Here is a 17,603-nt window from a genome sequence, read left to right as displayed (position 1 = left end):
CCTGGCAAACTTCTGCACTGCCTCTGATGCAATCACATCCCTCCTGCGGTGAAGCAAACTTTGCAACACTCAGTTGAAAGCGCCAGTTGATTTCCTATAATTCCTGATGGGCATCCATTCACGTACTCCACCTCTAACAAACAATAACAGCAGTTTGTAGGGTTTCCCAACCTAGGGTCCATGGACGCGTTGCTTAATGGTATTTGTCCATGGCATAACAAAGGCTGGGAACCCCTGACCCTACAGGATGCACCAGAGCAAATCAGCAAGACTCCTACAACAGTGACCCTTCCAAATAAGCACAAGTCTGCCAGTGAAGTGGATGAGGGCAGCAAGGCATATGGGGTCCACTACCACCCATAAGTTGTGCTCCAAACCTCAGACTGTCCCAACTTAGAAATATACCTTCATCCCACAGCTGAAGGGCTGCAGCGGTGCAAGAGCACAGAATAGTACAGCAAAGCACAGGCCCTTCGGCCCACAATGTCATGCTCATCTTTCAACCTCAGGACTGCAGGAGACGAAAACCAGGGGTCCAGAAGCCAGTCCTCAGAGGATCACAGGTGGGTAGGGTCAGCACTGTAAATTCCTCAGACTTGCAAATTCAGAGGACCTGTCTTGGGCTCAGCAAGTAAAATCAATTGTGAAAGAATATGGCAGCACCTCTATTTCCTGAGGAGTTTGCGAAGATTCGGCATAACAAGCAAAGCTTTGATAATCTTCTATAGATGTGTAATGGAGAGCATATTGGCTGCATCACGGCCTGGTATGGAAACACCAATGCCCTTGAATGTAAAATCTTACTAAAAGTAGTGGATATGGCCCAGTCCATCATGGGTAAAGCTCCACCACCACCACCACTGAGCACATCTACACAGATCATCATCAGAGGAAAGCAGCATCCATCATCATGGACCCCCACCAGCAGGTTCAGGAACAATTGTTACCCCTCAGCCAACAGGCTCTTGAACCAAAGGGGATAATTTCACTCGCCTCATCACTGAGATGTTCCCACAACCTACTTGTTCAAGGACTTTCAAGGACTCTTCTTCTCACTTTCTTGATATTTATTGCTTACTTATATTATTTCTTTCTTTTTGTATTTGCCGTTTGTTGTCTTTCGCACACTGGTTGAACACCCACATTGGCATGGTCTTTCATCAATTCTATTATGGTTATTATTCTGTTATGGATTTATTGAATATGCCTGCAAGAAAATCAATCTCAGGGTTCTATCTGGTGACATACGTGTACTTTGATAATAAATTTACTCGAGCTTTTGAACTATGTACTCCGCAATCAATCTAATCCTTCGCACAGCAAGGTGACCAAAACCGAACACTGTACTCCAAACGTTGCCTCACCAACAGCTTGTACAACAGTAACATAACGTCCTAGTTTCTCTGTTGTCTGCCCTGACTGATGAAGGCCAGCATAGCAAGCACCTTCTTCACCACCCTGTCAAACAACATAGAACAGTTACAGTACATCCTCCCTATGAGGTCACAAGGTTGAATGCCGAACTTTTAACCAACTCCAAGATTAATCTAACCCTTTTCTCCCTCACCCTCCATTTTTTTTTTACATCCATGTGCCTATCTAAGAGTCTCTTAAATGTCACCATTGTATCATAAACAGTACAATGTTGTGCCAACCTATTAACGTACTCTAAGATCAATCTAACTGTTCCCTCCCAGGTAGTCTTCCATTTCTCTATCATCCATGTGCCTATCTGAGACTCTTAAATGTCCCTCATGTATCTGCCTCTACCACCACCCCAACATGTCTCTGAGATCCCCCCTATACTTTACTCCAATCACCTTAAATGTGTGCTCTCTTGTATTAGTCTTTACCATGTAGGGGAGAAAGCTGCAAGCTGTCTGCTCTACCTTCACACACTTATCAACTTGTACACCCTTATCAAATTGCCTCTCATCCTCCTTTGCTTCAAAGAGAAAAGCCCTAATTCGCTCAACCTTTCCTCTCAAAACCTGCTCTCTAATCCAGGCAGCATCCTGGTAAGTCTCCTCTGCACCCTCTCTAAAGCTTCCACATCTTTCCTATAATGAGGTGACCAGAACTGAACAGAATACTCCAAGTGGGTTTTAACCAGAGTTTTATAGACGTACAACGTTACCTTGTGACTCTTGAACTCAGTCCCCAGACTAATGAAAGCCAATACACCAAACGCCTCCTTAATCACCCCATCAACTTCTGTGGCAATGTTGACGGATATAGAACATAAAAACAAGGTTGTAATGCTAAGGCTTTATAAGGCATGAGTGAATCATCACTTGGGAGTATTGTGGGCAGTTTTGGGTCCTTATCTAAGAAAGGATCTGCTGTCATTGGACAGGGTTCAGAGGAGGTTCACGAGAATGATTCTGGGAATGAAAGGGTTATCACATGAGGGTTTGATGGCGCTGGACCTGTGCTTGCTGGGGTTTAGAAGAATGAAGAGGGGCGGATCTCATTGAAAAACTATCAAATGTTGAAAGGTCCAAATAGAGTGGTTGTGATAGATAGGTTGTGGGAACAGTTCAGTAGTGGGAAGAGTGAAGTTGGGTGAAGTTATCCCCTCTGGTTCAAGAGCCTGATAGTTGAGGGGTAATATCTCCTCCTGAACCTGGTGGTGCGGGTCCTTAGACTCCTGTATCTTCTTCCTGATGGCAGCAGCGAAAAGAGAGCATGTCCTGGGTGGTGGGTTTCAATGATGGATGCTGCTTTCCCGTGACTGTAATCTGTGTAGATGTGGTCAATGGTGGGGAGGGCTTTACCCGTGGTGGACTACACCATATCCACCACTTTTTGTTGGATACTCTGTTCAAGGACATTGGTGCTTTCTTACTTCATGGCATTGGAAACAATTCAGAAATGCTTCACTGGACCAGATCCTGGAAAAAGGTCAGATGGAGTATGAAGAAAATTGTGGAAAGACTGGACTTGCATTCAAGGGTAAATCTTCCTTCGACACGAGTTTACTGGGATCCTCTTTCACTGATTCCCATTTGTGATCTCTGCTGCTCTCCTACTCTTTGACCACGTACTCACCCATACTCATTCTCCCACCGTCCACTCTCCTCTACTATCAGATTCCTTGTTCTTCAACCTTTTACCTTTTCCTCTTATCACCTCCCAGCATCATACTTCATCCCACTCCAACTTCCCCTTCATTTAACTTTACCTATTACCTTCTAGCTTGTACTCCTTCCCCTCCCGCCAGCTTCTTCCCCTTCCTTTTCAGACCTGATGAAGGCTCTCAGATGCAGATAGGCAGAGATCTGATTGAAATGTACAGGTACCATACCTCAGTGTTAAACAGCAACAGACCCGTGACACCAGTACCGTACACCACTGTTATACAATGAATGTGATTAACAAAGTGTTTAGTTGTTTTCCTTGTTTCAGTAGCCACCAGCCAGAAGTCACTGAAGCTCACCAGTACTATCTTAAATGTTATCAGTTCCTTCAGGTTGTTATAGCCAGGATAGGTAGTGCCTACTAAAGGCTCTCAATGGTATACATCTCAAACAGCCTCTGAAAACCAAGTTCAGCTCCTGGCCATCATGTGTGGCTTAGTGATTTAAGCCTGGCGGAACCATTTCTATTGACAGAAGACAGGACAAAGGCGAGTTATTGGCACCTTAAAACCAGTCGCTTCAGATAGATGGGGATATCAGCTGTGGTTGGGAGTTCACCCAGGAGAAGGAAAACACTGATGTGAAACGTCCGCTGCCTTGCGGCTATACCTACCCGTGGGGAAGGCTTCGGGAGTAAAGACCAAGGAACAATCTGGAGCTGGAATCACTAAGGCAGTGCTACATTAAGTTCAATGCTGACTGGCAACTCCTTTGATGCCACTGTATCAGCCTCTGGTGTTCCTTTAGTTTCAGTAGCTCCGTGGAGAGGGGGAGCCTGCTGCATGGGCAACAGCTTGCTCTCCATATCGTACTGCCCTGGCTTGCATACCACGTAGACAGCAAGGAAGCAACAATCACAGTCGACCCCAACTACCGGAGGGCCTCAATCACAACAACCACCCATTCCCTCGGTTATTATACTCCAGTGTAAGATGGTGACAGACCCATAACCAATAGTATTGCAACCCAGTGTTATACAGTGACAACTTGTCCCAGAAGTACTGCACACAATGTTACACAGTGACACACTTTCTCCCATGGCACTGGACTTCAGTGTTAGACAATGACACTGCAACAGTACAGTAAGCATGTGTTATACAGTGACAGACCCAACCCCACCAGTATTGTAAGCACATGTTAATCAGTGATAGACTGTCTCCACTGGTATTGCATACCAGTGTTACACAACAATACCACCACTAGTACTGTACTCCAGTGTCAAAACTATCCCCACCAGTAGTACCCCAGAATCAGAACAGTCCCCACTGGTACTGCACCCTTGACAGAACTGTCCCTGAGGCAGTACTGTACCCCGAGGCTTAACCGTCCCCACCAGTACTGTACCCCCGACGCAGAACCGTCCCCACCAGTACTGTACCCCCGACGCAGAACTGTCCCCACCAGTACTGTACCCCAGAGGCAGAACTGTCCCCACCAGTACTATACCTCAGTGTCAGAACCATCCCCACCAGTACTGTACCTGTGTCAGAACCGTCCCCACCAGTACTGTACCCGTGTCAGAACCGTCCCCACCAGTACTGTACCCCAGTGTCAGAATCGTCCTCACCAGTACTGTACCCCAGAGGCAGAACTGTCCCCACATGTACTGTACCCCAGTGTCAGAACTGTCCCCACCAGTACTGTACCCATGTCAGAACTGTCCCCACCAGTACTGTACCCGTCAGAACCTTCCCCACATGTACTGTACCCCAGTGTCAGAACTGTCCCCACCAGTACTGTACCCCAGTGTTATATAGTGACATGTGCTTCCCCACCAGCACTGTACCCCTATATTATACAGTGACAGAATCATTCCCACTGACATTGCATACCTGTGTTATTCAGCAATAGACTGTCTCCACCTGTACTACACCATAGTGTTATACAAAGACAGACCCATACCCACCTGTACTGAACCTTGGTGTTAAATAGTGAAAGACCCATCCCAGCAGTACTGTACCACAGGGTTATACAGCAAAAGACTTGTCCTCACCAGCACAATACTTCGGTGTCAGACAGTGACAGACCAGTCCCCACAACTACTGTACCCTAGTGTTACAATGATAGGCCTGTCCCCACTGCCACTGTACCCCAGTGTCATAGTGACAGTCATACCCCACCAATACTGAACCCTGGTGTAATACAGTGAATGACCCATCTCTACCAGTACTGCACCTCGGTGTTACACAGTCTCAGCACCTGTCCCCACCAGTCCTGTACCCCGATGTCATACAATGACAGACCCATCCCCACCACTTACGCCACCTCCGCGCATCTCGCCCTTCATCCCCTCACTCCACTTTGCTCTCATGATCCCCCCACAGACACACCCCTCACATTCCCCCTCCACCTCTCCCCTCACATTCCCTCCTCCATCTCGCCTCTCACATTCCCCATCTCTCCCCTCATAGTCTCTCTCCCTTCACATTCCCCCTCCATCTCCCCTCCTATTGCCTCTCCATCTCCTCCCCGTATTGCCCCTCACGTAACCTGCCTCCATTTCCCCATCAGGTTCCCTCTGCCTCCTCCCCTCATGCCTCTCCCTCCATCTCTCTCCCCGCGCGGTCCCTCCCTCCGTCTCTCCCCCCTCCCTCCGTCTCTCCCCCTCCCTCCGTCTCTCCCCCCTCGCGTTCCCTCCCTCCGTCTCTCCCCCCTCGCGTTCCCTGCCTCCGTCTCTGACCCCTCGCGTTCCCTCTCTCCGTCTCTCCCCGCTTGCGTTCCCTTCTGTCTCCCCCTTCACGTTCTCTCCATCCGCCTCTCCCCCACATTCCCTCCCTCCTCTCCCTTCAGATTCTCTCGCTCCGTCTCTCCCTCCACATTCCCTCCCTCCGTCTCTGTCCTTTCACATTCCCTCCCTCCATCTGTCCCTTCACAATCCGTCCCTCCATTTCTGTCCCTCCACAATCCCTCTCTCCATCTGTCCCTTCACATTCCCTCCCTCCATCTGTCCCTTCACAATTCCTCCCTCCATCTGTCCCTTCACATTCCCTCCCTCCATCTGTCCCTTCACATTCCCTCCCTCCATCTGTCCCTTCACATTCCTTCCCTCCATCTGTCCCTTCACATTCCCTCCCTCCATCTGTCCCTTCACATTCCCTTATTCCCTGTCCCTTCACATTCCCTTCCTCCCTGTCCCTTCACATTCCCGTCCTCCATTTATCTTCACCTTCCCATCCCACCTCTTTCTCTTCCTTCACATTTTGTACACCTCCCCCCCACATTCCCTCCGTCCATCACTCTCTCTTCACATTCCCTCCCTCTCCCTCTCTTCACATTCCCTCCCTCTCTCTCTCTCTTCACATTCCCTCCCTCTCTCTCTCTTCACATTCCCTCCCTCCACACCCCAGCCATCACTCACTCAGCCCGCTGTCCTCCATGGCTGCGGCCTACCCCGGACCTCGGTCCCCGCTCTTTCCTCCGCTTCTACACCCCGGCCACCAGCACCGCCCGTCGCTGAAGGGCGGTCCCACTTTCCTCCGTCGGACACCGCCCTCGGCCAATCACCACATGCCCCGCAAGCCACCCCGCCAATAGTTTTCCTCTCTCATCCTCTTCCACCAATAACCGCCTTCCGTCTCTGTGCCCTCCCTCTTCGCCTCGCCCTGCCGCCTGTCACAAACTAAACGCGTCCCGGCCATACACTCTGATTGACGCCAGACCAGCCCAGTAATATTTCGCAAATCTTTGATGGACAGCCATTATTCCAATAACTTGGCCAGCTCCATGATACCTGTGTGACCTCACAGAGACGCCGCTGTGCGCGGCTTTCGACTGTGGCTCACCCACTATCCAGTGAAAGGTCGCCATTGTATGATTGACGTCCATCTTGCCCATTAACAGTGAAAGGCACCGACCAGGTCCTCCTTCCATTCATGCAGCAACCATTCAGCTGCGCCGCTGGGTGGGTAGTCCAGGGTTACGTGTGATTGATGTCTATGTACACCATTCAAGTTGCAGGAATGGGTCCTGTTGTCCTCCCTATCTTTTTCTCTGCACAGCCTAACTAACAATGGACTGCAATTTGCAGTGCGTCCCAGAATTAGCTAGGGTAGGTTGCATATGCCTTCCCCGCAAACTTTGCATACTCCAGTATTTTCCAATTCACCCTTTTTCAAAATACTTATATTCAGAAGGTTCTGCAGCTGGGTCCTTGTATTCAAGTATATTTTTGTCGAAGTTAATGGTGAAGCTATAGTGAAGAAGTGCTTTGAGAGGTTGGTTATGGCTAGAATTATCTCCTGTCTCAGCAAGGACATAGACCCACTACTATTTGTCACAATAGGTCTACAGCGGATGCAATCTCATGCAGCCTTGGATCTCCTGGACAATGCACAAAGCTTTGTCAGGATGCTGTTTATTGACTACAGCTCAGCATTTAACACAATCATTCCTACAGTTCTGATGAAAAGGCTTCAAAACCTGGGCCTCTGTACCTCCCTCTGCAAATGGATCCTCAACTTCCTAACCAGAAGACCACAATCGGCATGGAACAGAAATAGCATCTCCTTCTCGCTGACAACTAACACTGACGCACCACAGGGATGTGTGATTAGCCCACCGCTCTACTCTCTCTGTACCCTTGACTAAGTGGCTAGACACAGCTCAAATGCCATTTATACATAAATTTGCTAACAATACAACTATTGTTGGTAGAATTTCAGATGGCGACGAGAGGGTGCACAGGAGCAAAATATGTCAGATAGTTGGGTGGTGTCGCAGCAACAACCTTGCACTCAATGTCAGCAAAATCAAAAAGCTGATTGTGGACTTCAGAAAGGATAAGATGAGGGAACACCCACTGATCCTCACAGAGGGATCAGAAATGGGAAGAGAGAGCAAGTTCAAGTTCCTGGGTGTCAATATCTCTGAGGATTTAACCTGGACCCAACATATCGATGCAGCTACAAAGAAGGCACAACAGCCACTATATTTCACTAGGAGTCTGAGGAGATTTCGTAGATATACTTACTGTAATTCACATTTTTTCCCTCTATTATTATATATTGCATTGTGCTGCTACCGCAAAGACAACAAATTTCTCGACATATACCAGTCATATGCCTGCTTCGCTGCCGCTGCTACTGTGCGATCGAGAATCCCCAGAGGGGAAGGCCCCAAATCCTCGGCTTTGCCTATTGCCTGTTGCCAGGGCCGGGGTCGAAGCACTCGGCAGAGATGGTGCTCGGTGTCGGAGGGCTGGTCGGAGGCTCGAAGTTTTGGGACGGACTCGAGAGTCGGCTGTGGTCGGGTGCTTCCAGGGTGCTGCATCGGCAAGTTTGCGGCACTGGAAGCTCATGGCAGGGAGAGTTTCACCCTTCTACTGTCTGCGTGAGATGATGGGACTTTCGAGAGACTTTGAGACTTTTTTTTTAACCGTGCCCATGGTCTGTTCTTTATCAAATTATGGTATTGCTTTGCACTGTTGTAATTATATGTTATAATTATGTGGTTTTGTCAGTTTTAGTCTTGGTTTGTCCTGTGTTTCTGTCATATCATTCTGGAGGAACATTGTATCATTTTTTAATGCATGTATTTCTAAATGACAATAAACGAGGACTAAGTGTCCTCATAATCTAATGTTGCATTTTTGCTGTCTACGAGATAAGCAAGCCAATACACAGTCCAGGGCAGTGCAAGCTGTTGCCCCCATTCAGCAGGCTCCCCCTCTCCACGCAGCTGATGAATCCAAAGGAACGGCAAAGACCAATACAGTCTGGCACCAGAGGCATCACAGGAGTTGCCAGTCAGCATTGAACTCAATGTAGGTCCTTAGGGACTCCAGCTCCAGATTTTTCCTCAGGGTTTACTCCCAAAGTCTTCCCCATGAGTGGGTATAGTCACAAGGCAGCAGAGTTTTGAGATCAGAGTTTTCCTTCTCCTCGATGAGCTGCTGACTATGGCAGATGATCCCCAACTGCCTGAAGTGGCTGGTTTTAAGGTGCCAGTAACCTGCTTTTGCCCCGTTCTTCTGCCAGTAGAAATGGTTCTGTCGCGCTTAGTAGCTAAGCTATATGTGAAGGACAGGAGCTGGATTTCTGGTTGTCAGAGGCTATTTGACATGCATGCCATTGGGAGGATTTAATAGGCAGTGGGAAATTATCCCCGTTACCACCCCCGGCTAAAAAACCTTAAGGAACTATACATTTATCTATACTATATCTCTGGCTCTCCTATTCCTAAAAGAACTATCTGGTCTCCCTTCAGCTTCCACCTCTCCAAAGAACGCAACTCAAGTCTGTCTGGCCTCTCCTGAAATCATATCCCTCTAATGCAGGTGAACCTCTTCTGCACCCTGTCCAAAGCTTCAGTGTGAGAGAGAGAGAGACAGAGATGTTGTGTGTAAGTGCGTGTGTGTTTGTGTGACACAAAGAGAGACTGGGTGTCTAAGAGAGAGCGAGGGAGTGAGACAGACTGTGTGTGAGAGAGAGAAAATGAGAGAGGTATCGACTGTATGTGTATGTCAGAGACAGAGATAGGTACGTGTGTGTGAGTGGGGGAGAGAGACTGTGTCTGAGAGAGAGAATGAGAGAGAAACAGAGGGAGTCAGAGACTACCTGTAAGTGTCTGTGGGTATGAGTCAGGCTGTGTGTGTACAGAGAGAAAGCGTGAGAGAAACCGAGCCCGTGTGTGTGTGTCTGAGACAGGGAGAGTGTGTGACAGAAAGAAAGAGGCAGAGACTGTGTGTGTGTGTGAGAGACAGAGAGAACGGACTAGACACTGTGTGTGTAAGTCTGTGTTTGAGAGACGGACTGTGTGTAAGTGTGTGTCTGAGAGACAGAGACTGTGTGTGTGGGAGAGAGAGAGACAGACTGTGTGTGTGTGGGAGAGAGAGCGACTGTGTGTGAGAGAGAGAGGGAGTAAGAGAGATGGAGACTGTGTGGGTGGGACAAAGAGAGACAGAGACAGTGTGGCTGTTTGTGTGTGTGTGTGTGTGTGTGTATGTGTGTGTGTGTGAATGAGACAGAGAGGCAGAGACTATCTGTAAGTAAGTGTGTGTGTGTGTGTGTGTGTGAGTCAGACTGTGCGTGCAAGTGTGTGTGTACAGAGAGAAAGCGAGAGAGAAACTGAGCCTGTGTGTGTGTCTGAGACAGAGAGTGTGTGACAGAAAGAAAGAGGCAGAGACTGTGTGTGTGTGTGAGACAGAGAGAGAGCGACAGAGACGATGTGAGTCTGTGTAACAGAGACAGAAACAGTCTAGATGTATAAGTGTGTGTGTGGGAGAAAGAAAGACAGAGACTGTATGTGGGAGAGAGACAGAAACTGTGTGTATGTGTGGGAGAGAGAGAGAGAGAGAGGGACTCTGTGTGTGTGTGTGTGTGTGTGTGTGTGTGTGTGTGTGTGTGTGTGTGTGTGTGAGAAAGAAAAGCAGAGAGTGTGTGAGAGAACCTGTGTGTGTGTGAGAGAGACAGAGACAGAAACTCCGTGTGTGTGTTTGTGAGAGAGAGCAAGAGAGAGGAGCAAAGATTCTGTGTCTAAATGTGTGTGGAGAGAAGGAGAGACAGAGACTGTATGGGTGACAGAGGGACACAGACAGACGGACTGGGTGTGTGAGTGTGTGTGACAGAGAGAGGGACTGTCTGTCTAAGAGAGAGAGAGAATGGGTGAGGGGTGGGGGAGGCAGAGGGAGAGACTGTGTGTGTGAGAGAAAGAGAAAGGGGGCGGAGACTGAGAGAGAGAGAGAGAAAGAGAAAGAGGGGCAGAGACTGTGTTGCTAAGTGTGTGAGAGAGGGACAGAAAGACACTATGTGTGACAGAGACCGACAGTCAGACAATGACTGGGTGTGTAAGTGTGTGTGACAGAGAGAGAGAGTGAGTGAGTTGGGGAGCAGGAGAGCGAGAGACTGTGTGTGTGTGTGTGTGTGTGTGTGTGTGTGTGTGTGTGTGTGTACACACGCGCGCAAGTGTACGTGTCAAAGAGAGAAAAATAGAGCCGGTGCTAAGTGTAAACGTGGAAATCTGCAGATGCTGGAATTTCAAGCAACACACATCAAAGTTGCTGGTGAACGCAGCAGGCCAGGCAGCATCTCTAGGAAGAGGTACAGTCCACGTTTCAGGCCAAGACCCTTCGTCAGGACTAACTGAAAGAAGAGCTAGTAAGAGATTGAAAGTGGGAGGGGGAGGGGGAGATCCAAAATGACAGGAGAAGACAGGAGGGGGAGGGATGGAGCCAAGAGTTGGACAGGTGATTGGCAAAAGGGATACAAGGTTGGAGTAGGGAGAGGATCATGGGACGGGAGGCCAAGGGAGAAAGAAAGGGGGAGGTGGAGCCCAGAGGATGGGCAAGGAGTTATAGTGAGAAGGACAGAGGGAGAAAAAAGCAAGAGAGAGGAAAAAAAAGGGGAAAGAAAAAATTCATCATAATAAATAAATAGATAGCTAGATAAATGAATGAATAAATAAATAAATAAATAAGGGATGGGGTAAGAAGGGGAGGTGGGGCATTAACAGAAGTTAGAGAAGTCAATGTTCATGCCATCAGGTTGGAGGCTACCTAGATGGAAGATAAGGTGTTGTTCCTCTAACCTGAGTGATAGATAGATAGATAGACATACTTTATTGATCGCGAAGGAAATTGCGTTTCATTACAGCTGCACCAACCAGGAATAGAGCATAAATATAGCAATACAAAAACCACAAACAATCAAACAACAAAATGCAAACTATGCCAGATGGAAATAACTCCAGGACCAGCCTATTGGCTCAGGGTGTCTGACCCTCCACGGGAGGAGCTGCAAAGTTTCATCTTGACAGTAGAGGAGGCCGTGGATAGACATATCAGAAAGGGAATGGGACATGGAATTAAAATGTGTGGCCACTGGGAGATCCTGCTTTCTCTGGCGGACAGGGCATAGGTGTTCATTGAAACGGTCTCCCAGCCTGCGTCAGATCTCGCCAATATATAGAAGGCCGCACTGGGAGCACCAGACGCAGTATATCACCCTAGCCAACTCACAGGTGAAGTGTCGCCTCACCTGGAAGGACTGTCTGGGGCCCTGAATGGTGGTAAGGGAGGAAGTGTAAGGGCATGTGTAGCACTTGTCCGCTTACAAGGAGAAGTGCCGGGAGGGAGATTGGTGGGAAGGGATGGGGGGACGAATGGAAAAGGGAGTCACGTAGGGAGCAATCCCTGCGGAAAGCAGAGAGAGGGGGAGAGGGAAAGCTGTGCTTAGTGGTGGGATCCCATTGGAGGTGGCGGAAGTTACGGAGAATAATATGTTGGACCCAGAGGCTGGTGGGGTGGTAGTTGAGGACAAGGGGAACCCTATTCCTGGTGGGGTGGCGAGAGGGTGGGGTGAGAGCAGATGAGCGTGAAATGGGAGAGATGCGTTTGAGAGCAGAGTTGATGGTGGAGGAAGGGAAGCCCCTTTCTTTAAAAAAGGAGGACATCTCCTTCGTCTTGGAATGAAAACCCTCATCCTGAGAGCAGATGCGGCAGAGACGGAGGAATTGCGAGAAGGGGATTGCATTTTTGCAAGAGACAGGGTGGGAAGAGGAATAGTCCAGGTAGCTGTGAGAGTCTGTAGGCTTATAGTAGACATCAGTAGATAAGCTGTCTCCAGAGATAGAGACAGAAAGATCAAGAAAGGGGAGGGAGGTGTCGGAAATGGACCAGGTAAACTTGAGGGCAGGGTGAAAGTTGGAGGCAAAGTGAATGAAGTCAACGAGCTCAGCATGCTTGCAGGAAGCAGCGTCAATGCAGTCGTTGATGTAGCGAAGGAAAAGTGGAGGACAGTAACCTGACGAAGGGTCTCGGACCGAAATGTTGACTGTACCTCTTCCTAGAGATGCTGCCTGGCCCTGCTGTGTTCACGAGCACATTTTATGTGTGTTGCTTGAAATTCCAGCACCTGCAGATTTCCTCGTGTTTGTGACAGATACCAGTATAGGCTTGCAACATGGACTGTTCCACAAAGCCAACAAAACGGCAGGCATAGCTGGGACCCGTATGGGTGCCCGTTGCTACATCTTTAGTTTGGAGGAAATGGGAGGAGCCAAAGGAGAAATTATGAAGAGTAAGGACTAATTCCACTAGACGGAGGAGAGTGGTGGTAGAGGGGAACTGGTTAGGTCCGAAATCCAAAAAGAAGCAGAAAGCTTTTAGACTTTCCTGATGGGGGATGGAAGTATATAGGGACTGGACATCCAGGTGAAAGTAAGGCGGTGGAGGCCAGGGAACTTAAAATCATTGAAAAAATTCAGAGTGTGAGAAGTGTCACAAACCTAGGTAGGAAGGGATTGAACAAGAGGGGATAAAACAGTGTTGAGGTATGCAGAAATGTGTGTTTGAGAGAGGGAGAGATGGAGACTGTATGTGTGACAGAGAGAAACAGACGGTCAGACAGTGACTGAGCATGTAAGTGTGTGTGATAGAGAGAGAGAGGGACTGTGTGTCTGAGAGGGAGGGTGTGAGTGGGGGATGGGGAGAAGGAGAGGGAGAGACTTTGTGTTTGTGTGTGCGAGGGAGAGAGAAGGGCAGAGGCGATGTGTGTCTGTCTGTGAGAGAAAGAGAGAGAGAGAGAGAGAAAGGGGCAGATCATGTGTGCCCAAGTGTGAGAAAGAGAGGGGGAGAGAGAGACAGAGACTGTATGTGTGACAGAGAGAGAGAGGGACTGTATGTCTGAGAGAGTGAGTGAGTGAGTGGGGAGGGGGAGAAGGAGAGGGAGTGGTGTGTGTGTGTGTGTGTGTGTGTGTGTGTGTGTGTGTGTGTGTGTGTGTGTGTGAGAGAGAGAGAGAGACAGACACAGATAGGGTGTGCAAGTGTGTGTGAGGCAGAGAGAGAGAGACTGTGTCACACAGAGAGAGGCAGAGACACGTGTGAGAGATAGAGACACAGAGTCAGAGACAGTGTATGTGTGTATGACAGACAGACTGTGTATGTAAGTGTGTGTGGGAGAGAGAGAGAGAGAGACTGCGTGTGCGTGGGAGAGAGATTAAGACTGTGTGTGAATGGGGGAGAGAGAGAGACAGGGACTGTAAGTATGGGAGAGTGTCAGCACCTCCAATTCAACTGTCTTTTTGTGTTTCTCCCTATCTGTCAGTCTGTGGTTTTGTATTGCCATGTGCTCCTGTCCCCACTCCTGCTGTACTCCTGTATTACTGAGTACTCCGTCTCTCATCTGTTTCTCATTATTACCTGTATTGCTGCCACCTGTGTCTCATTGGGCTCCACCAGTCACCTGCCTCTCTGTTTATTGCTCAGTGTGTTTCAGTCCTGTGTTTTCACCTGTTTGTTGCCAGATTGTGGCGGTGAATTTTCCCGAGCTGGTCCAGTATTTGTATCTGTACTCTTGTCTCTCTGAATATTGACTCTGCCTGTTTCCCGATTCTGGTTTTTGGATTTCTCTGGATGCTTTGTTCTCTGCCTGAACTTTGGCACTGACTTTGTTCCTACCTCGGGATTTGTTACTCAGTTAATATCACTGTACTGGGTCTGCGATTGGATCGCTGCTCCAGCGTCTTGTCAGAGAGAGAGAAAGACAGAAACTGTGTGTGTAGATAGACTGTGTGTCTGTGTAGGGGAGAGAGACAGAGACTGTCTGTCTCTCTTTCTCACACAATGTGCAAGAGAGATTGTGTGGCTGTGTGTGACAGACGGAAACTGTGTGGGGGGGCAGAGGTTATGTGTCTGAATGTCTGAGAGGGAGGGAGAGAGACTGTATGTATGACAGAGAGGCAAAACAGACAGTGACTGGGTGTGTGAGTGTGTGTGACAGAGAGAGGGACTGTGTGTCTGGGGGGGAGGGGGGAAGTGTGTGTGTGAGAGACAGAAACTAGGTGTGTGTGAGAGAGTGAGACAGGGACAGAAACTAGGTGTGTGGGACACTTTTAAAGCATGTATCTGTGGGCAAATTATTTCGTATTCTACTGGACTGAGAAAACAAAATAATAATGAAATACTTATGCTAGTTGATAAGATTAAAGAAATTGACAAGAAATATTCTATCGCTCCCAGTTTGGAGCTTTATAAAAAGAGAGCTGAACTTCAAATGGGGTATAGTCTATTACTAACATCCTCGATTGAAAATCAATTAATTAAAACTACAGGAACCCAAAAAATGCTGGTGAACGCAGCAGGCCAGGCAGCATCTATAGGAAGGGGTACAGTCAACATTTCAGGCCGGGACCCTTCGTCAGGACTCTTCCTATAGATGCTGCCTGGCCTGCTGCGTTCACCAGCATTTTTTTTGTGTGTGTTGCTTAATTGCCAGCATCTGCAGATTTCCTCGTGTCTGTGTAATTAAAACTAGGAGTCAGTTTTATATATATGGTGATAAATCTGGTAAATTACTGGGTAATCAATCAAAAACGGCTTTGGTTAAACGCCAGATTATTAAGATTACTGAAAGAGATGGTACTCTTGACGGTTGATCATGATGAGATAAACAAATCTTTTCAAGAATTTTATACTTTATATCAATCAGAATTTCCTCAAGACCCCCCTATTATGCATGAATTTTTAAGGAAATTGAATATTCCAAAATTACTACCCAATGAACGTTTAACAATAGATGCACCTATTATGGAAGAAGAAATAAAGGATGCTATTTCTTCAATGAATTCAGGTAAAGCACCTGGTCCGGACGGCTACACAGTAGAATTTTTTAAAATCCTTTTCTACTATATTTTCTCCTTGGTTATGTAGAATCTTTAAGGATGCATTATTTATAGGTAAATTACCATTCTTTCTACAGAGCCTCTATTTCCCTAATTCTTGAAAAAGATAAGGATCCTACTGAATGTGCATCATATTGGCCTATATCCTTGCTGAATGTGGATTCCAAGATTTTTTTAAAATTCTGGCAACTAGATTGGAGAATGCATTGCCTCAAATTATTTCTGTTGACCAGACTGGACTTATTAAAAATCGTTATTTGTCTTTTAATGTTAGGAGATTAATGAATGTTGTTTATACTTCATCTGGAACTCCAGAATGTGTCATTTCACTGGATGCTGAGAAAATGTTTGACAGAGTCAAATGGGCATATTTATTTAGTACACTTGAGAAATTTAATTTTAGTCCGATATTTATATCTTGGATTAAATTGATTTACCATATTCCTTCGGCTTCGGTATTTACAAATAATCCAAGATCTCCCTTTTTTTTTTCCAGTTATTTTGTGGCACTAGGCAGGGCTGTCCTCTCAGCTCATTATTATTTGATATTGCCTTGGAACCTTTAGCTATTGCTATTCATAACTCACCTAATATACTTGGCATTACCCATGGGAATGGGATGCACAAGTTATCACTATATACATATACAGATGATCTGTTACTATATATCTCTAACCCTGAGAAATCCATTCCGGCAGTAATATCCCTGCTTGTTTAGTAACTTTCCTAGCTACAAACGGAATCTTAATAAGAGTAAACTCTTCCCATTAAATATGCAGGTTCCAATTTATAGACCTTCGCCATTCAGATTGGTGACTGACTATTTTACTTATCTGGGTGTTAAAATTACTAAGAAGCAAAAGGAATTATTTAACGTCAGTTCGTTTACTCTTAATTAATCAGGTTAAACAATTGCTTACTAAATGGTCCCCATTTTCTTTATCACTGATTGGTTGAATCAATGCTAACAAGATGATTATTCTACCTAAATTTTGATATCTATTTCAAGTGGTACCAATTTTTATTTCTAAATCCTTTTCTGATACTGCTGACTTTAAATTTCTTCATATATTTGGCAGAATAAAAATCCTAGGCTAAGTAAAAATCCTAGGCTAAGTAAAAAAAAAATACTTACAGAAGTCTGAAAAGGATGGTGGTTTGGCATTGCTGAATTCAAGCTTTTATTACTGGGCAATTAATATCCAATATTTAATATTTTGGAAACAGGATTTGGATACAATTCTAAGTCCACAATGAGTAAACCTTGAATGTAAATCTGTACAAGGGTTTTCACTGGTTTCTATTTCAGGGATTTCACTTCCCTTTGTTCTCTCTAAACTGAATAAACAAATTACATCATGAATATAGTTTCAATTTTGTAAATTTTTTGGTTTGAACAAATTTATTTTATCAAGCCCTATTATATCTAATTTTTTTCCAACCCTTTGTTATGGATCAAGCCTTTTTGGTATGGAAAATGAGGGGTATAATATGTTTTTGTGATTTATTCTTGGATAACTGTCATGTCTTTTGAACAGTTGTCTCATAAATATAATTAGCCTAGATCCCATTTTTGCAGATACTTACAAATGAGAATCTTTTAAAATACTATGCAACCTACTTTTCTGGCTTCATCTCCAACTGATATCACAGAAAAAATGTTATGTTTAAACCCTTATCAGAAGGGTTTACTAGCAACTATTTATGATATGATTATGCAAATACAGCCAGGTATATCTGATAAAATTAAGAATGAATGGGAAAGGGAACTTCAACTTCTCTTACCTATAGAGAAATGGGAGAAAATTTTTCAATTAGTGAACTTTTCCTCTATAGGTGCTAAACATA

General features: G+C 46.4%; 1 protein-coding gene across 1 annotated transcript in view; it reads right to left on the bottom strand.

Moving 5' to 3' along the window:
- Positions 1–6,615, bottom strand: part of LOC134338842 (cytohesin-2) — a 55,520-nt gene extending 48,905 nt beyond the window's left edge. The window contains exon 1 of the mRNA XM_063034982.1: positions 6,499–6,615. Coding sequence (XP_062891052.1) covers positions 6,499–6,517 — 19 coding nt within the window. The 5' untranslated portion in view covers positions 6,518–6,615. The remainder of the gene's footprint in view (positions 1–6,498) is intronic.
- Between the last annotated feature and the right edge of the window lie 10,988 nt (positions 6,616–17,603).

The sequence above is a fragment of the Mobula hypostoma genome, chromosome 28, assembly GCF_963921235.1.
Source record: "Mobula hypostoma chromosome 28, sMobHyp1.1, whole genome shotgun sequence".
Classification (NCBI taxonomy): domain Eukaryota; kingdom Metazoa; phylum Chordata; class Chondrichthyes; order Myliobatiformes; family Myliobatidae; genus Mobula; species Mobula hypostoma.
Note: the sequence above shows the minus strand (reverse complement) of the source record. Positions and strands in the feature narration are given on the sequence as shown.